Source organism: Theropithecus gelada, chromosome 15 (assembly GCF_003255815.1).
Source record: "Theropithecus gelada isolate Dixy chromosome 15, Tgel_1.0, whole genome shotgun sequence".
Taxonomy (NCBI): Eukaryota; Metazoa; Chordata; class Mammalia; order Primates; family Cercopithecidae; genus Theropithecus; species Theropithecus gelada.
Window position 1 is genome coordinate 108,865,340 of NC_037683.1, and position 16,935 is coordinate 108,882,274.

Genomic DNA, 16,935 nt, shown 5'->3' on the forward strand with positions numbered 1-16,935 from the left:
CGAGACCACCCTGGCTAACACGGTGAAACCCCGTCTCTACTAAAAAATACAAAAAACTAGCCGGGCGTGGTGGCGGTGCCTGTAGTCCCAGCTACTCGGGAGGCTGAGGCAGGAGAATGGCGTGAACCCGGGAGGCAGAGCTTGCAGTGAGCTGAGATCGCGCCACTGCACTCCAGCCTGGGTGACAGAGCCAGACTCCGTCTCAAAAAAAAAAAAAAAAAGAAGAAGAAGAAAGAAAGAAAAAGATTAATTTAGTTACTGTACATCATTCACAGAAATACTTTGCTTTTTTCAATTGGTGTGTAACATTGCATGAGTTACTTCATATGTAATGACAGTTGTTTGTCTTCCTTTGAAGAATCTGGTACTCTGTGCTGCCTAAGGTGAGAACGTTGGGTTGATAGACAAATGATATGATTGATGGGGCAAATCATGTGTTAATATTCTCGAAATTACTTTGCTGAAAGTCAAGCTTCCTATTTGATTCGGGACATTTGTTTTGGTTGAATTGACTTTTTCTTACACTTTTTCTATTTCAGCATGCCTTTCTGTCAGCGTGTTGAGTTCAGTCAATAGATTTAGTGTTTCTTTTCAATGGCTGACAGCAGCCCCTGTGTGACTATTTTGTGTGACCCAGACTTCAATATGCAGAGGGAGTGTTTAATAAATGCTGCCAAATACATTTCAGCTGTGCATGCTGTTCTTTACAAAATTCTTTTAATGTATAATTACCTATATTTTTAAAAGGAGAATTGTGATAAAGATACATAACATTTCTAGACTAGACAAAACATTTGGTGAATGAACCCATACAATTTCTCATTGTAGAGAGGCTTTCCCTTCGACGGTGCAATGCTGTACAATGCTACAGCAACAGTGCCCATCTCTAGTCACATAGATGGACATTCCCACAGATTATCTCCTCAGTGTTTCCTCTTCCCCCCGTCCCTTAACATCTCTTCCACATTTCCCAATTCTTGTCTCTCTATTGTGCATGCTGGTTAATTATTTCAGAGCTTTCTTCTAATTTGCTGTCTCTCTTCACATACGTCTAATCTGCTGTTTCAGAATCCACTAAATTCTTCGTTTCAGTAATTCAATTTTCATTCTAAATACTGTTCTTTTTCAATTTTACTTGATAATTTTGATATACAAAATAAGTCTCTTACTATTTCCATTTTCCCCACCTGTTATCTCTTTAGACATATAAAGTGTGTTTATATTCTAAATCAAAATCATTTCCAGTTGTTGCATGGGAATGGGTAGGCTGGAAGAAGTGGGAGGGAAAGCGAAGCAAGGAAGGGCTTGGAAATGATATGTATGGCTGGGCACAGGGGCCCATGCCTGTAATCCCAGCACTTTGGGAGGCTGAGGTGGGTGCAGCGCTTGAGCCCAGGAGTTTGAGACCGGCCTAGGTAACACAGGGAGATCCAGTGCCTACACACACACACCAAAAAAAAAAAAAGATACAAAAATGAGCAGGGTGTGATAGAACACTCCTGTGGTCCCAGCTACTGGGGAGGCTAAGGAGGCAGGATCACTTGAGCCTGGGAGGCAGACATTGCAGTGAGCCAAGATGGTGCCACTGCAGTCCAGCCTGGATGACGCCAAACACTGTTCCCCCCAACCTTCCCCCCAAAAAAAGAAAACAAGAAATATGTTGGTAATCTTGATGGTTGTAATGGTTTCAGACTTCTATACCCACGTTAAAACCTATCAAATTGAACCTTTTATTATTTGCTTATTAAAAGACAGGATCTCTGTCTCCCAGGCGGGATGCATGGAGTGCAGTGGCGCAGTCCTGGCTGACGGCAGCCTCGACCTCCCAGGCTCAAGCGATCCTCCCACCTCCGCCTCCCAAGTAACTGGGACCACAGGCGCAGGCCACCATGTCCTGCTCATTTTTGTATTTTTTGTAGAGAGAGGGGTTTTTGCCGTGTTACTCAGGGTGGTCTCAAACTGCTGGACTCAATCAATCATCCTGTGTTGACCTCTCAAAGTGCTGGGATTACAGCTGTGAGCCACCGCCCCCAGCCTGCACCTTTTAAATGTGTGCTTTTCTATATATGTCAAGTAAACCTCAACAAAAGCTCAAAAAAATACTTAGCGCAGATGCTATTAAAGTAGTCTTGGCAATGTAATCATGGTACAATGAAAGGACACAGAGGTAGATGTGTACCCGCCCCCCCCACACCTTTTGTTCTGCTCTCTAATCTTTGCACATACCAGAGATTCCGTAAGTTCTGTGAGTACCTGCTTTTCTGCACGTACCAGAGATTTTGTAAGTTCTGAGGCAAGGTCACAAGACGTGTTTAAGTAAGATAAACTCTTGCTGCCATAAACCTGCTCTCCCGCCTCAAAGGTTGAACCGAAATATCAGAAATGGCGGGAACCAATCATAGTCAGCCAAATCGCCTTGTTCAAACACTAGCCAATCATATATCTGATTTGTATAATAACTCTATGCCCACTTTTCTTAGACTATATAACACTGCTCGGAGCTCAGTGGGGGAGCTCTCCTGCCCGTCTCGTTTCGCGAGCGAGGGAGAGTTCCAGGTTCGAACCTGTAATAAAGATCCTTGCTGCTTAGCTTTGACTCTGGACTCTGGTGGTCTTCTTCGGGGAATAAACGGTCTGGGCATAACAACAACACTCCAGTTAATCAGTTAGGAAGCAAAAGTCCTGAGACACTGCACCCCAAATGAAAAATAGAGATTTTATATAGAATTTACCCAGCACCTAGTTAATTTTACATAGCTATTAATTTTTTTTTCAGTTTCTAATTTCATTTGTATATAGTTGTCTTTTCTATCCTTTTTCTTCTGTTTGTTGATATAAACAGAAATCACTGAAGACTCCAGTGCTTCTAGGCTAATTCTCGAACTCAGTGCCCTGCACATGTGGCTTGTTCATAGTCTTTGTCCATCTTAATGAAAACATAATTTGCAGCAACAATATTGAGAGTCACCTGGTGTATTAATATTTTAACAGAAATTTAATGAACTGAATTACAAACTTTCAGGTAAATCAAGTAGGCCACAGGTTCAGTAAAAAGGAAAGCACCTTCTGAACATTGATCCTAATACCTGTGAGCACTCATGCTCTGAAATTACAGCTGAGTGCATACTGTGTGCCAGATGTGGCCCTATGTGCAGAGATGTACAATGCCCAAGGAACAGCCGGTGCCAGGATCTGGACTCGTCAAAAGGGCCTGCAGTGTATGTGAGGAGACCTATCATGGGGGGACACACTGGAAAAACCACCAAGATGGTCCAGCGCAATCAGTGAGGCAAATGCATGCGGAGGTGGGGAGCAAGGGCTGCAGAAGCAACAGAGGCTCTATAGGGAGCCCAGAGTGGAGAGAAACCCCTAGAGGGAGAGGCTATGGAGGTCCTGGTGGAAGAAAGCCTGGGCAGCCCGGTGGGTGTGGATTAGGGTCAGGAAGGGATCAGTGAGTGAAGAGAAGCATTTCAAGGAGTGTGAGTGTGTGTGTGTGAGTGTGAGTTTGTGTGTGTAGGAGACTGGTGTGTGTGATGTGTGTGAGTGTGGGTGCGGGTGTTTTGTGTTTATGTGGCGTGTGTGAGTATATACGGCGTGTAGTGGGCTTGGTGTGTGGGTGTGGCATGCAAATATATATGGTTTATCTATGGTGTGTGTGTGGAGTGTGTGGTGTGTGTGTGGTATGTGGGTGTATGGGGGATGTCTGTGGTGTGTGTGTGTGAAATGTGTGTGAGTAGATGGTGAGTGCAATGTGTAGTGTGTGTAAGAGTGTGTGATGTGTGTGTGGTGTATGTGACTGGTATATGTGATGAGTGTGGTATAAGGATGTGTGGCGGGTGTGTGTGGAAGGTGTGTGTGGTGTGTTTGTGGTATGTGAGTGTGAGTGTATGAGGGATGGCAGTGGTGTGTGTGGTGTCTGTGTATGTGGTGTATTGCATGAGTGGTGTGTTTGAGAGTTTGTGTGATGTGCGTGCTGTGTGTGATGGGTGTGTGTATGTTCACGGTGTGTGTGTGTGGAATGTGTGTGTGTTCTATGTGTGGTATGTGAGTGTGAGTGTATGGGGAGTGTTTTTGTGTGTGTTTTCTGCATGTGGTGTGTATGGTTTGTGTGTATGTGGTGTGTGTGTGTAGGTGGTGAGTGTTGTATTTGTGAGAATGTGCGTGATGTGCATATGGTGTGGGGGTGGTGGTATGTGTGGTATGAGTACGTGTGTATTGGGGTGTCTATGGTGTGTGCGTGGAATGCATCAGTGTGTGGTATTGTGTGATATGTGTGAGTGTATGTGGGAGTGTTTGTGGTGTGTGTGATGCATGTGGTGTGTGTGGATGTAGGAGGTGTTTGCGGTGTGTAAGTTTGTGTGATGTGTGGTGTGTGTGTGTGGTATGAGTGTCTGTGTATTGGGGTATTCATGGTGTGCGTGGGGAACGTGTGTTTGGTGTGTGTGTGTGGTATATATGTTACTGTAGGTGGTGGGTGTGATGTGTGTGTGGTGTGTGTGTGGCATGAGTGTGCGTGTATTGGGGTGGGTGTTCATAGTGTGTGTGTGGTATGTATGTTAGTGTAGGTGGTGGGTGTGATGTGTGTGTGGTATTTGTGGTATGAATATGTGTGTACTGGGGTGTTCATGTGTGTGATGTGTGTGGAATGTGTGAGTTTCTGGTGTGTGGTGTGTGAGTGTATGGGGGTGTTTATGGTGTGTGTGTGTGTGTGTGTGTGTGTGTGTGAGATGTGTTATGAGGGAAAGTATGAAGTGTTTTGCTGGGAAAAGGAAGATCATCAGGTAAGAGAACTGTAGCAAGGTTACCGTAGCAGCAGGACAGCAAATAGATCATGAGGTGAGTTAGAGATGGGGAGACCAAAGCAGTTATTACTGGCAAGTTGACCCAGTTAACTGAAATCTGCAAAGCTGATGATTGACAGAGGAATTATAGAGAGTCAAAATATACACATGCACAGTAAGACTTTCTGATTCTGTACCATGGGCTTCTTTTTAATATTTTAATTTTGTAACGTTATCTTAATAGCACATTATTAATAATGTTTTGAATAATGAAAATACCCAGTACAAATATTTTTTCCCTAAACTATTGCTTATCTTGTGATTCCACCCAAGGTCAAGGACCAGGGTCACATTTCTGTTTTTATACTTCAGGTAGCAATAACAATGGCTAAAAGTTACAGAAAATCTGTGTCCCAAGCCTTTTTTACATATATAAATTAATTTAATCTTCATAACAGTCTATAAGGTAGGTCACTATTATTATCTGTTTTTAGAGAATAGGAAACTGTGACACAGAGAAGGAAAGTAAGTTACTCACTATCACACAGCATGAAGCTGTGGAATGAGAATTCCAACCCAGACATTCTGCTTGCAGCCACCCCACCCCAATGTCTATCAGAAAGTGTGGTTCAGTATTTTGAAAGAATGCTGGTGGATTAATCTTCATTTATATACCTCCACTGTGCCTCTTGTATGGAATTCTGAACATAAAATTAGAAACAATCTTCACCTGAAAATAGAGATATTCCCTCAGCAATAGCATAGGCATGTCATCATGCCCTTGAGCTACCTAGTCATAAAAATTCTCACAGATAACAGCAGGTTTTGTAGACAATAATGACCAGCCATGGGCAGACAGAGAACTCCCCAGCCCAGACTAGTAGGGTCAAGTCTGCAAGCACAGCGGAAGCTCCTTCTTGCTGGGACGTGTGAGTGGAAACAAGACCACAGCTCCCACGCCCAGAGGCAGTTGCGACTCAAGTGTGTTTAGTCTCCTGGGCCCGGAGGAGAGTAATGGGCAGCCCGCTGGGCTGTGATGGCCATCTGCCTGCCTGCAGCCTCCACCCTGATGTGCATGGTCCCTTCCCTTCCTAGCTAGACCGTGTTCCAACCACCTAGTTCTAATCAGCCTTGCCCCAGCTGCATCAGATGCTGCTTCAAGTTTCAATTACACTTGTATAAACCAGGTTTCTGGAGAATTCCAGCCACACAGTGACCCCAGGCACTCACCCCAGACCCTGCATATGGAACCTGACTCAGATCTGTGTTGGATTCACAGCATCTGCCTAGTGATGGCAGTTGTGTCCAACAGCACCTGCCTCCCCTCTCTGGCTCTTTGCTCTTGGGTAGTCTCCCTGACACCTGGCCTTTGTATCTACCTCAGGAGCTCCCAGCAGCACTGGTAACAGGCTCCAAGTTTCTGAGTAAAGCCTTGGGCCATAAGTCATGTCATTCATTTTACTACTGGCAGAAGATAAAACACCAAATATCAGCCAAAGAACTGTTCCTTGGAGAAGTGGCTCAACATTTGGAGGGGTGAGGTATACTCACAGGAAATTTTATTTTTATTAGGCTTCCCACAAAATATTAATGAAATACTCATAACAATTCTCCATCTTCCATTTACATTAAAAACAGTATATTTTAAATGTATCCATTTTGGCTGGGTGCAGTGGCTCACATCTGTAATCCCAGCTCGCATCTATAATCCCAGGCTGAGGCAGGAAGATCGCTTGAGTCCAGGAGTTTAAGACCAGCATAGGCAACAAAATAAGACCCTTCTCTCAAAAAAGTAAAATAAAAATAAAATAAACAAATAACTAGCCAGGCATAGTGGCACATGCCTCTGATACCAGAGGTTGAGGTGGGAGAATTCCTAAATCCTAGGATGTTGAAGCTACAGTGAGCTATGTTCATACCACTGTACTCCAGTCTCAGTGACATAAACCCTTTTTCTAAAAATTAAAAAAAAAAAAAAAAGGAAATGCTAGAAAACAAAACACTGCAACAGAAATGAACAATGTCCTCAACAGGTTTATCAGTGAACTGAACACGGTCAAGAACAACATCAGTCATCTTGAAGATATGTCAATAGAGACTTCCCAAACTGACATGCAAAGAGAAAACAACGGAAAAAAAGAACAGAATATTCAATAATTGTTGTAGCATGTAGCATATGCACAATGGGATTGCTAGAAAGAGAAGAAAGAGGACAAAATACAGATAAGTATTTGAAGTAATATTGACTGAGAATTTTCCAATATTAAGTGTTGAAACAACAAATACAGGAAGTCCAGAAAAATACCAAAAATCTATACACATATGCAAATTATATTTCAACTTCAGAAAATCAAAGACAGATAAATTGTTGAAAGAGAATGGAATAAAATACTTGATTATAAGAAACAAGAATAGGATTTATATAAGACTTCTTTTCAGAAACCATCCAATCAAAAGACAGTAAGGTGGAATATTATATTAGTGTTGAAAGAACACTATAATCAACTGATATTTTTGTATCTAGTAAAATTATCCTTCAAAAGTGAAGGAGAAAAAATACTTCCTCTTACAAACAAAAACTGAGGAAATGTGTCATGAGTAGACCTACTTTGTAAAAAATTTCAAAGAATAGTTTCAGGAAGAAGAAAAATTATAAGAAATTTGGATCTACATAAAGAAAGGAGAGCTTAGAGAAGGAATACATGAAGGTAAAATAAAATCTCTATTTTGCTTACTTTTATATAATCTAATGGATAAGAAGAAGACAATGAAGAAGAAGGAAGAGGAGAAGGAAGAAAAGGAGGAGGGGGAGAAGGGGAAGAAGAAGAGGCAGAAAGGGGATGGGAAATGAAGGAGAGGAGACAAATGAGAAACAGAGACAGAAGACAAAAATTACTAGTATCAGAAATGAAAGGTTATCAGTATTGATGCCACCGGCATTAAAAGGATAATAAATGAATAGTATAAACACTATGTGCTCACAAATTTGATTACCTGGACAAAATGGATCCATATCTTGAAAGACACAAACTACCAAAATTATTTTAGTTTGTTCAGGATGCTATACCAAAATGCCATAAACTGGGTGGCTCACAAACACAGAAGCTTATTTCTCGTATTTCTGGAAGCTGGGGAATCCAAGATCAATTCTAGGCACCAGCAGATTTCATGTCTGCTGAGGAGTCACTTTCTGGCTCATGGAAGCCATCTTTGCAATACGTTCTCACATAACAGAAGGGGTGAGGAGCCTTTCTAGAAAAAACTACTAATCCCACCTATGAGGGCTCCATCCTCATGACCTAATCACTTTTCAAAGGACCTCAAATACCCAAATACCATCACACTGAGGATTGGTTTTGGCACATGAATTTTGGGGAGACACAAAAATTTAGTCCATAGAACTTACAAAAGGAGAAATAGATAATTTGAATAACTCTTTATCTAGTATAGAAATATATGAATAATTAACAATCTTCCAAGAAAGAAAGCAACAGGCCTAGATCATTTCACTAGCGAATTGTATGAAACATTTAAGGAAGAAAAGATATCAATTATTTATAATTGCTACCAAAAATCAGAAGCAAAAGGAACATATCCCAACTCATTCTATGAAGTTCTAATATCAAAAGCAGAAAAAGACATTTAAGGAAAAACAAATGTTCAAATGTCTCTCATCAAAAATTCTCAACAAAATATTACCATGCTGAATCTAGCAATACATTGTTGAATTACACACCAAGACCAAGTGAGATTTATTCCAGGTATGCAAGCCTGGCTTAACACAAAATAGTTAAGGCAATCTATCACATAACTAGCTAAAAAAGAAAAGTTATTTGATCACAGTAATAGATTAAGAAAGCATTTTATAGACTCCAAAGCCCATTCATGGTTAAAATTCTCAGCAGACTAGAAATAGAAGGGAAATTCCTCAACTGATAAAGAACATACACCAAAAGAACACCCTACAGACAATATCATACATATGAAAAATGGGATGTTTTACACAAAAGATAAGGAAAAGTTATCCCCTCTCACTGCTCCTATTCAACATCATACTAAAACCCTAGCTAATGCAATAAGACAAGAATATAAAATAAAGTAAAAGGTATAAAGATTGGAAAGGGAGCATTAAAATGCCCTTTGCTCACTGATAAATTGATTTTCTATGTAGAAAATCTCAAAGTATCAGCCAAAAACCCTTCTGGATTATAGCAAGGTTGCACAGTATAAGGTTAATATACAAAATCAATTGCTGTCCTACATCCAGCAACGAACAATGAGAATTTGAAATTAAAAGCCCAATACCATTTTCATTAGCATCAAGAAAATGAAATAGACACAATCTAGCAAAATACGGGCAGGGTGTATGTGAAAAGAACTATAAAATCTGTTGAAAGAAATTAAAGATCTAAATAAATGAAGAGACATCCATGTTCACAAAATTAGACTCAGTGTTGTTAAGATGTCAATTCTCTTCAATGTGATTTATAAATTCAATACAACTTTGGTGAAAGCATGAACAAATTATTGTGTGGAAACTGACAAACTAATTCTAAAGTTTATATAGAAAGACAAACTAACCAGAATAGCCAACAATATTGTAGGGGAGGAACAAAGTTCAAGGACTTGCAAAGTGATCAATGGAACAGAATAGAGAACTCAGAAATAAGAGCCCACAAACACAGTCAATTGATCTTTTACAAAAAGGTAAAAGCAGTTCAATGGAGAAAGGGTAGCTTTTTCAAAAACAGTGATGAATCCATTTCATGTATTATATATACATATATGCAAAAAAAAAAAGGAATTGAGACACAGACCTTGCTCCTCAAAAATTAATTCGAAGGATACATTTTTAAGTTAATAATATTTTAAATTGTCAAACCATAATCGCATACATTTATGGGGTACAATGTGATGCTTGGATATATGTATAAAATGAGGAATGACTACATCGTGGATAAAATATCCATCACCTCAATTTTTTTGTGGTCAGATATTTGAAATTTACTTTTTGTTATTTTGAAATATACAGTACATTATTATTGACTATAGTCATCCTGCTGTGCAATAGATTTCAAAACGCGTTTCTCCTGTTTAACTGAATCTTTGCACCTGTGAACAACTTCCCATTTTTTTCTCCCCAGCAACACAGCCTCCGGTAAACATCATTATACTGTCTACCTTTATGAGTTCAATTTTTAGACCTAAATTTAAATCCAAAAGCTGTAAAACTTCTGTAAAATAACAAAAAGAATAGACATTTAGGTAACTTTGGATTTGGCAATTACTTGGTAGATACAACACTGAAGTACATAAAAGCACATTTTACCATGAAAGAAGATATTGGTATGACTTTGTTACAATTAAAAACTTTTGCTCTGGGAAAGGAAATATTAAGAGAATGGAGAAACAAGCCACAGACAGGGAGAAAATACTTGCAAAACACTTGTCTTGCATCCAGACCATTAAAAACCACTTACAACTCAACAATAAGAAATCAAACAACCCAATTAGTAAATAAACAAAAGATGTAAAAAGGCTCCCATCAGAGATGGCATATAGAAGGGGAAAAGTTTATGAAAAGATGTTCGCCCTCCCAGCGCTTTTCCCTCCCTGCGTCCGTCTCTCCCCCACACACCCTCCTCGAGGTGGGAGCGGGTCAGGAGCGCTGGGCGGTGGCTATGACGCGCTGTCTCTAGGGCAAGGCGTGGGATTTAAGCGCATTGTAAGCCGTGGGTCCCGGGGAATCCCAAGAGGCTGCGCTTGGAGCCCAGACTGACCCGCCTCTCTCATGGTCCCGGCCCGCTGCCCTGCAGAACCCGCCTTACTCTTCCTCTCTTCAGGCCTGCTAGCCGCGGCAGGCCTTGGCTCCCCGGATCCTGGTGGACCCACAAGGAGCTGCGTCCAGGAGGAGCCGCCGCCCGGGAACAAGCTGCCCGCGGGCCCTGGGGAGAACTGCCCCTCCGATGAGCTCGGCTGAGCGTGCAGGCAGTGTCGAAATCAAGGACGCCTGGATGCTTTTCATGGCAGTGACGAAAGTTTAACAAGAGGAGGAGAAGGGCTGCTGAAAGGTGCGGTGCCGCGGGGCCAGAGTGCGGGATCCTGAGCCCAGGATGCCAGTCCTCGCGGGGCCGATCGCTGCGAGCCTCGCTCAAGTCCAGTCGCCTCCAGGGAGGACTAATGTCCACGAGACGCGGGGGGTGAGGGCGGTGCTGGCAGCACCCCTGGTCCTGGGGCCGCAGGAGCCGTGCGAGGAGGCCGCCTTCCACTGCCGCCTGCGCCGGGACGGGTTGCTGCAGGGGTGCAGCTGCAGGAGCTCCGCGCCTGCTGCTTCTCCGACGCCAGGGCGCCACCAGGATGGCAGGTGCAGGCGGCTGCGGCTGTGGGCAGATGCGGCTTCCAGCCCCAGGTCCCGGCGGCCCCTGGCTTCCCAGCCCGCTGTCCTGCGGGCAAGAAGATGAAGAAAGCCACCACATCAGCAGGTCAGCTGCCCCGCCTGGCAGCACAGCCGGACAAAGGCAACCCGAAGTTCATCCTCTCTGAGGTGACTTCATGCGGGCAGCGGACCCGCGCCCAGGATGCTGGGGAGCCCTGTGCGCCGGAGGCCGGCCCCTGGGGCCCAGAGGCGTCACAGGGCGAGAAGGCACCCGCCTCCCAGCGACTTCACCCTCCGGCCCGCCCGGCCCGCGAGGTGTCCCAGAGGCTGCGGACAAGCCAGGCATTCTGCTCGGCGGCGGCTGCACAGGGGCGAGAACTGAGAACCCCCGATCAACCCCAATCGGGGTGACTGCCAAGTGCCCATGCCAGCGACCCCGATCTCCCTCCTGTGGAGGAGTGGGGCGGGAGGCATGGCCGGGGGCCTCAGGCTGGGCGCGCTGGCGATCCCGAGGCAGACCAGGTCATGCACCTCCAGCCCGCCTGGGCACCCAAGCTACAGCCGGCTTCTGTGTGCAGGCAGCAGGCTCCAGGCAATCCCCGAGCCCGCCCGCACTCCCCATATCTCAGAACCGGGGCCAGACGTCCCAGTGGCTGTGGCCAAGCCAGGCAGTCTGCCCTGCAGCGGCAGCACAGGGGCGGGAACCGGCCCTCAGCCCCATCCCCGGTGGCTGCAGAGGGCCCCGGGCTAGAGGTCCCGAGCTCCGGCAGAGCAGGAGCCGGCGGGGGCAGGGCCTGGCAGGCTCTCAGGCCAGGTGCACTCGCGATCCAGAGGCCGCCCAGGCCATGCTCCACCACCTGGGCGCCCAAGCTGCAGGCGCCCTCTACCTGCTGGCAACAGCTGCCTGGCAACTCCCAAGCTGGTTGGCGCTCCCAGCCTCGCAGAACCGGGGCTAGATGTCGCCTTGTCTGCGGCCAAGCCAGGCGGTCTGCCCCGCGGCGGCTGCGCCGGGGCGGGAACCAAACCCCAGCCCCATCCACGGCGGCTGCGGAGGGCCCCCGTCAGCTGCCGCGATCTCTCTTCAGAGGAGGAGCCGGCGGGAGTCACGGCCAGCGGGCCCTCAGGCCGGAAGGGATGCGCGCCTGCGATTCCGGAACGTCCCGCGCGAGCCTAGGAGAACCCGCAAGCCAGCGGCGCCTGCGCTCAAGCTGCAGCCGCCCCCTTCCGGCCACGCGGGCTTGGGAGCGGCTTCCGGAGTCCCGGCGGGCGCTGAGCTGCAGGCGCCCGCCTAACGGCTTCACGGGGGCTCGCTGGTCTGAAAGGTCTGAGCGCGGAGCTGCAGGCGCGCGCCTAACGGCTTCGCGGGGCTCACTCGGTCTGAGAGGTCGGAGGCTGCGAGTGTCGCTGCTGAAGGCTGTGGTGGACCGGGCTGGATCGCGGATTCTGAGCTACATCGCGGGTTTGGGGACGGATCTTGGATTTGGGGGTGGATCTTGGATTTGGGGGTGGATCTTGGATTTGGGGGTGGATCTTGGATTTGGGGGTGGATCGCGGATTTGGGACTGGGTGGGGGTGGAAAGGCCACGAGGGGCCGCGGCGGCTCAGGAGCGGGTTGTGGGCGTCTGAGAAGTCGCCACCATGAGGAAGCTCTTCAGCTTCGGGAGACGCCTGGGCCAGGCGCTCCTGAGCTCCAGGGACAAAGAGTACGCGGGTCCCGGGTACCACATCCGGGACTGGGAACTGCGGAAGATCCACAGGGCGGCCATCAAGGGCGACGCCGCGGAGGTGGAGCGCTGCCTGAAGCGCAGATTCTGGGACGTGGACGCCCGCGACAGAAAGGACAGGTAGCGGGGGCTCAGCCCGCGGTGGGAGGGGGGCCCCAGGCCTGGTTTCACCGCAGCCCCTGAGGCGGGGGCCTTGGAGGGCGCCGGCACCCTCGGAGCCGAGGAGCCAAACGGAGCCTCAGCTGCTTTCCGTCGCTGGCAATTCCCTTACTGCAGCGCGTGGTGGAGAATTTGAGTGATTTAACTCACGAAGTTAAGCATATACACGTTTAAAACATGGGGTCATATACATGATAGGGAGATGCCTAATGAGAACTCATTCGCATGTCAAAAATACCAGGAGCCATTTTCAGTAGGCGAAGAGTTCTCAGATAAAACCCTATGTCGGTTGGTTTTACATCCGAATCCACCTAGGTAGATAGGTTCTTTACTGTGGCTTCTTAGAGGGACACTTGGAAGTGGGACGTGGGTTCCTTGAATGGGAAGACTCAGTTTTCTCAAAATGTGAGCTCTTAATATGTTTATCAGTTTTACATAAACTGAAATAAAATATCAAGGTTTTATCATTTTTGCATGACACTTGCTTACCATTGTGGTGACATTTAAAAATTTTTATAATGGAGTGAAACGACTTGCTCCTCTAGATATCAAAATGTGCTATTAATTCCCACAATCAATTATTTACTAACAGCTGAAAACACAGATAAATAAATGGAACAGAATAGGAAATTCAAAAACACTGAAATATATGTAAGATATATACATAGGGATTGATAATGGTAACATTTCAGATGAGTAGGAAAGGATGAGTTATTAATAAAATGCCTACTGTGTGAAGAAAACTAATGAAACTTCATGTCACAAAAATGAGTTCCTGATGGAATACAGACTAAAATTTTTACATATGCAAAATGAGAAAAGTACCAGAAGAAAACAAAAAGACTTATTTATACAGGTACATTTTATGTTAACAAAGGCCTTCCTAAGAATGATCTGACAAGCAGGCATTCTGAAGACTGATTTAGCAAACTAATTAAAATCCCCTGTGTATCAGAAAAAAATTAACAAAAGATAACACACTTGAAAAATATTTACAATATATATTTTTACTAATATGTAAAAATATGTATTCAGATGAAAAGTATATCTTCATCCTACAGGGAAGTTATTCTTTATTATATATGATATGATATATATTGATTATATATATAACAAATTGTATATATTGCTAATATAATATGTTTTATATATATATATCAGTTATATATATACAGATAGAAAGCACATCTTTATTTTACAGGGAATTCTTTCCAATCAAATCCACAAGAAAACTGTAAAAGTGAGCAAAGTACTTTTTTTGCAGATCTACAGGTTACTTATGTACATAGGAAAAAAATCCTTAGTGTTTCTCGTAAGAGAATTTAAGTTGAAAGAGGAATGAGACTGTTTTCTATCCACAATGTTTGTGAGAATAAAGAGCAGTGGTACTTATACTGCTGCTTGAAGTTTAAGTTGCTGATGACTTTTCAAGTAGATAATTTGGAGATAATTACCACATTTTAAAAATGTATATGCCCTTTGCCCATCAATTCCATTGTATTAAAATACCTTTAGAAAATAGAGATACAGTTAATGGCTGATCTGAGGGGGCGGAGCAAGATGGCCAAATAGGAACAGCTCCAGTCTCCAACTCCCAGCACAGGGACACTGAAGACAGGTGATTTCTGCATTTTCAACTGAGGTACTGGGTTCATCTCACTAGGGAGTGCGGGACAATCAGTGCTGGTCAGCTGCTGCAGCTCGACCAGCGAAAGCTGAAGCAGGGTGAGGCATCGCCTCACCTGGGAAGCGCAAGGGGGAAGGGAATCCCTTTTCCTAGCCAGGGGAACTCAGACACACAACACCTGGAAAATCAGGTAACTCCCACCCCAATACTGTGCTCTACCAAGGATCTTCGCAAACGGGCACACCAGGAGATTATATCCCACACCTGGCCGGGAGGGTCCCACGTCCACGGAGCCTCCCTCATTGCTAGCACAGCAGTCTGCGATCTGGCCGCAAGGCAGCAGCGAGGCTGGGGGAGGGGCGTCTGCCATTGCTGAGGCTTAAGTAGATAAACAAAGCTGCTGGGAAGCTCCAACTGGGTGGAGCTCACAGCAGCTCAAGGAGTCCTGCCTGTCTCTGTAGACTCCACCTCTGGGGACAGGGCACAGCTAAACAACAACAACAACAACAAAAGCAGCTGAAACCTCTGCAGACGCAAACGACTGTGACAGCTTTGAAGAGAGCAGTGGATCTCCCAGCATGGAGGTTGAGATCTGAGAACGGACAGACTGCCTGCTCAAGTGGGTCCCTGACCCCTGAGTAGCCTAACTGGGAGACATCCCCCACTAGGGGCAGACCGACACCCCACACCTCACACGGTGGAGTACACCCCTGAGAGGAAGCTTCCAAAGCAAGAATCAGACAGGTACACCCGCTGTTCAGCAATATTCTATCTTCTGCAGCCTCTGCTGCTGATACCCAGGCAAACAGGGTCTGGAGTGGACCTCAAACAATCTCCAACAGACTTACAGCTGAGGGTCCTGACTGTTAGAAGGAAAACTAACAAACAAGAAGGACACCCACACCAAAACCCCATCAGTACGTCACCATCATCAAAGACCAGAGGCAGATAAAACCACTAAGATGGGGAAAAAAGCAGGGCAGAAAAGCTGGAAATTCAAAAAATAAGAGCGCATCACCCCCTGCAAAGGAACGCAGCTCATCGCCAGCAACGGATCAAAGCTGGACGGAGAATGACTTTGACGAGATGAGAGAAGAAGGCTCCAGTCCATCAAACTTCTCAGAGCTAAAGGAGGAATTACGTACCCAGCACAAAGAAACTAAAAATCTTGAAAAAAGAGTGGAAGAATTGATAACTAGAATAATTAATGCAGAGAAGGCCATAAACGAATTGACAGAGATGAAAACCATGACACGAGAAATACGTGACAAATGCACAAGCTTCAGTAACCGACTCGATCAACTGGAAGAAAGAGTATCAGCGATTGAGGATCAAATGAATGAAATGAAGCAAGAAGAGAAACCTAAAGAAAAAAGAAGAAAAAGAAATGAACAAAGCCTGCAAGAAGTATGGGATTATGTAAAAAGACCAAATCTACGTCTGATTGGGGTGCCTGAAAGAGAGGGGGAAAATGGAACCAAGTTGGAAAACACTCTTCAGGATATCATCCAGGAGAACTTCCCCAACCTAGTAGGGCAAGCCAACATTCAAATTCAGGAAATACAGAGAATGCCACAAAGATACTCCTCGAGAAGAGCAACTCCAAGACACATAATTGCCAGATTCACCAAAGTTGAAATGAAGGAAAAAATCTTAAGGGCAGCCAGAGAGAAAGGTCGGGTTACCCACAAAGGGAAGCCCATCAGACTAACAGCAGATCTCTCGGCAGAAACTCTACAAGCCAGAAGAGAGTGGGGGCCAATATTCAGCATTCTTAAAGGAAAGAATTTTAAACCCAGAATTTCATATCCAGCCAAACTAAGTTTCATATGTGAAGGAGAAATAAAATCCTTTACAGATAAGCAAATGCTTAGAGATTTTGTCACCACCAGGCCTGCCTTACAAGAGACCCTGAAGGAAGCACTAAACATGGAAAGGAACAACTGGTACCAGCCATTGCAAAAACATGCCAAAATGTAAAGACCATCGAGGCTAGGAAGAAACTGCATCAACTAACGAGCAAAATAACCAGTTAATATCATGATGGCAGGATCAAGTTCACACATAACAATATTAACCTTAAATGTAAATGGACTAAATGCTCCAATTAAAAGACACAGACTGGCAAACTGGATAAAGAGTCAAGACCCATCAGTTTGCTGTATTCAGGAGACCCATCTCACATGCAGAGACATACATAGACTCAAAATAAAGGGATGGAGGAAGATCTACCAAGCAAATGGAGAACAAAAAAAAGCAGGGGTTGCA

General features: G+C 45.0%; 3 protein-coding genes across 3 annotated transcripts in view; 2 read left to right on the top strand and 1 right to left on the bottom strand.

Moving 5' to 3' along the window:
• Positions 1-9,768: 9,768 nt before the first annotated feature.
• LOC112608462 lies at positions 9,769-11,409 on the bottom strand. The gene has a single exon (XM_025360384.1). It carries the CDS (start codon positions 11,255-11,257, stop codon positions 10,571-10,573), a length of 687 nt encoding a protein of 228 aa, XP_025216169.1. The 5' UTR covers positions 11,258-11,409; the 3' UTR covers positions 9,769-10,570.
• A 64-nt stretch (positions 11,410-11,473) lies between these two features.
• LOC112607780 (translation initiation factor IF-2-like) lies at positions 11,474-12,783 on the top strand. The gene has a single exon (XM_025358895.1). The coding sequence runs from the start codon at positions 11,683-11,685 to the stop codon at positions 12,781-12,783; it is 1,101 nt and encodes a 366-aa protein (XP_025214680.1). The 5' UTR covers positions 11,474-11,682.
• Positions 12,784-12,795: 12 nt separating this feature from the next.
• Positions 12,796-16,935, top strand: part of LOC112607781 (ankyrin repeat domain-containing protein 18A-like) — a 69,264-nt gene continuing 65,124 nt past the window's right edge. Inside the window, 1 exon segment of the mRNA XM_025358896.1 lies at positions 12,796-13,001. Coding sequence (XP_025214681.1) covers positions 12,796-13,001 — 206 coding nt within the window.

Coding starts and splice junctions, on each gene's coding strand:
- LOC112607780 (XM_025358895.1), top strand. CDS start 11,683: ATGCACCTCCAGCCCGCCTGGGCACCCAAGCTACAGCCGGCTTCTGTG.
- LOC112608462 (XM_025360384.1), bottom strand. CDS start 11,257: ATGTGGTGGCTTTCTTCATCTTCTTGCCCGCAGGACAGCGGGCTGGGA.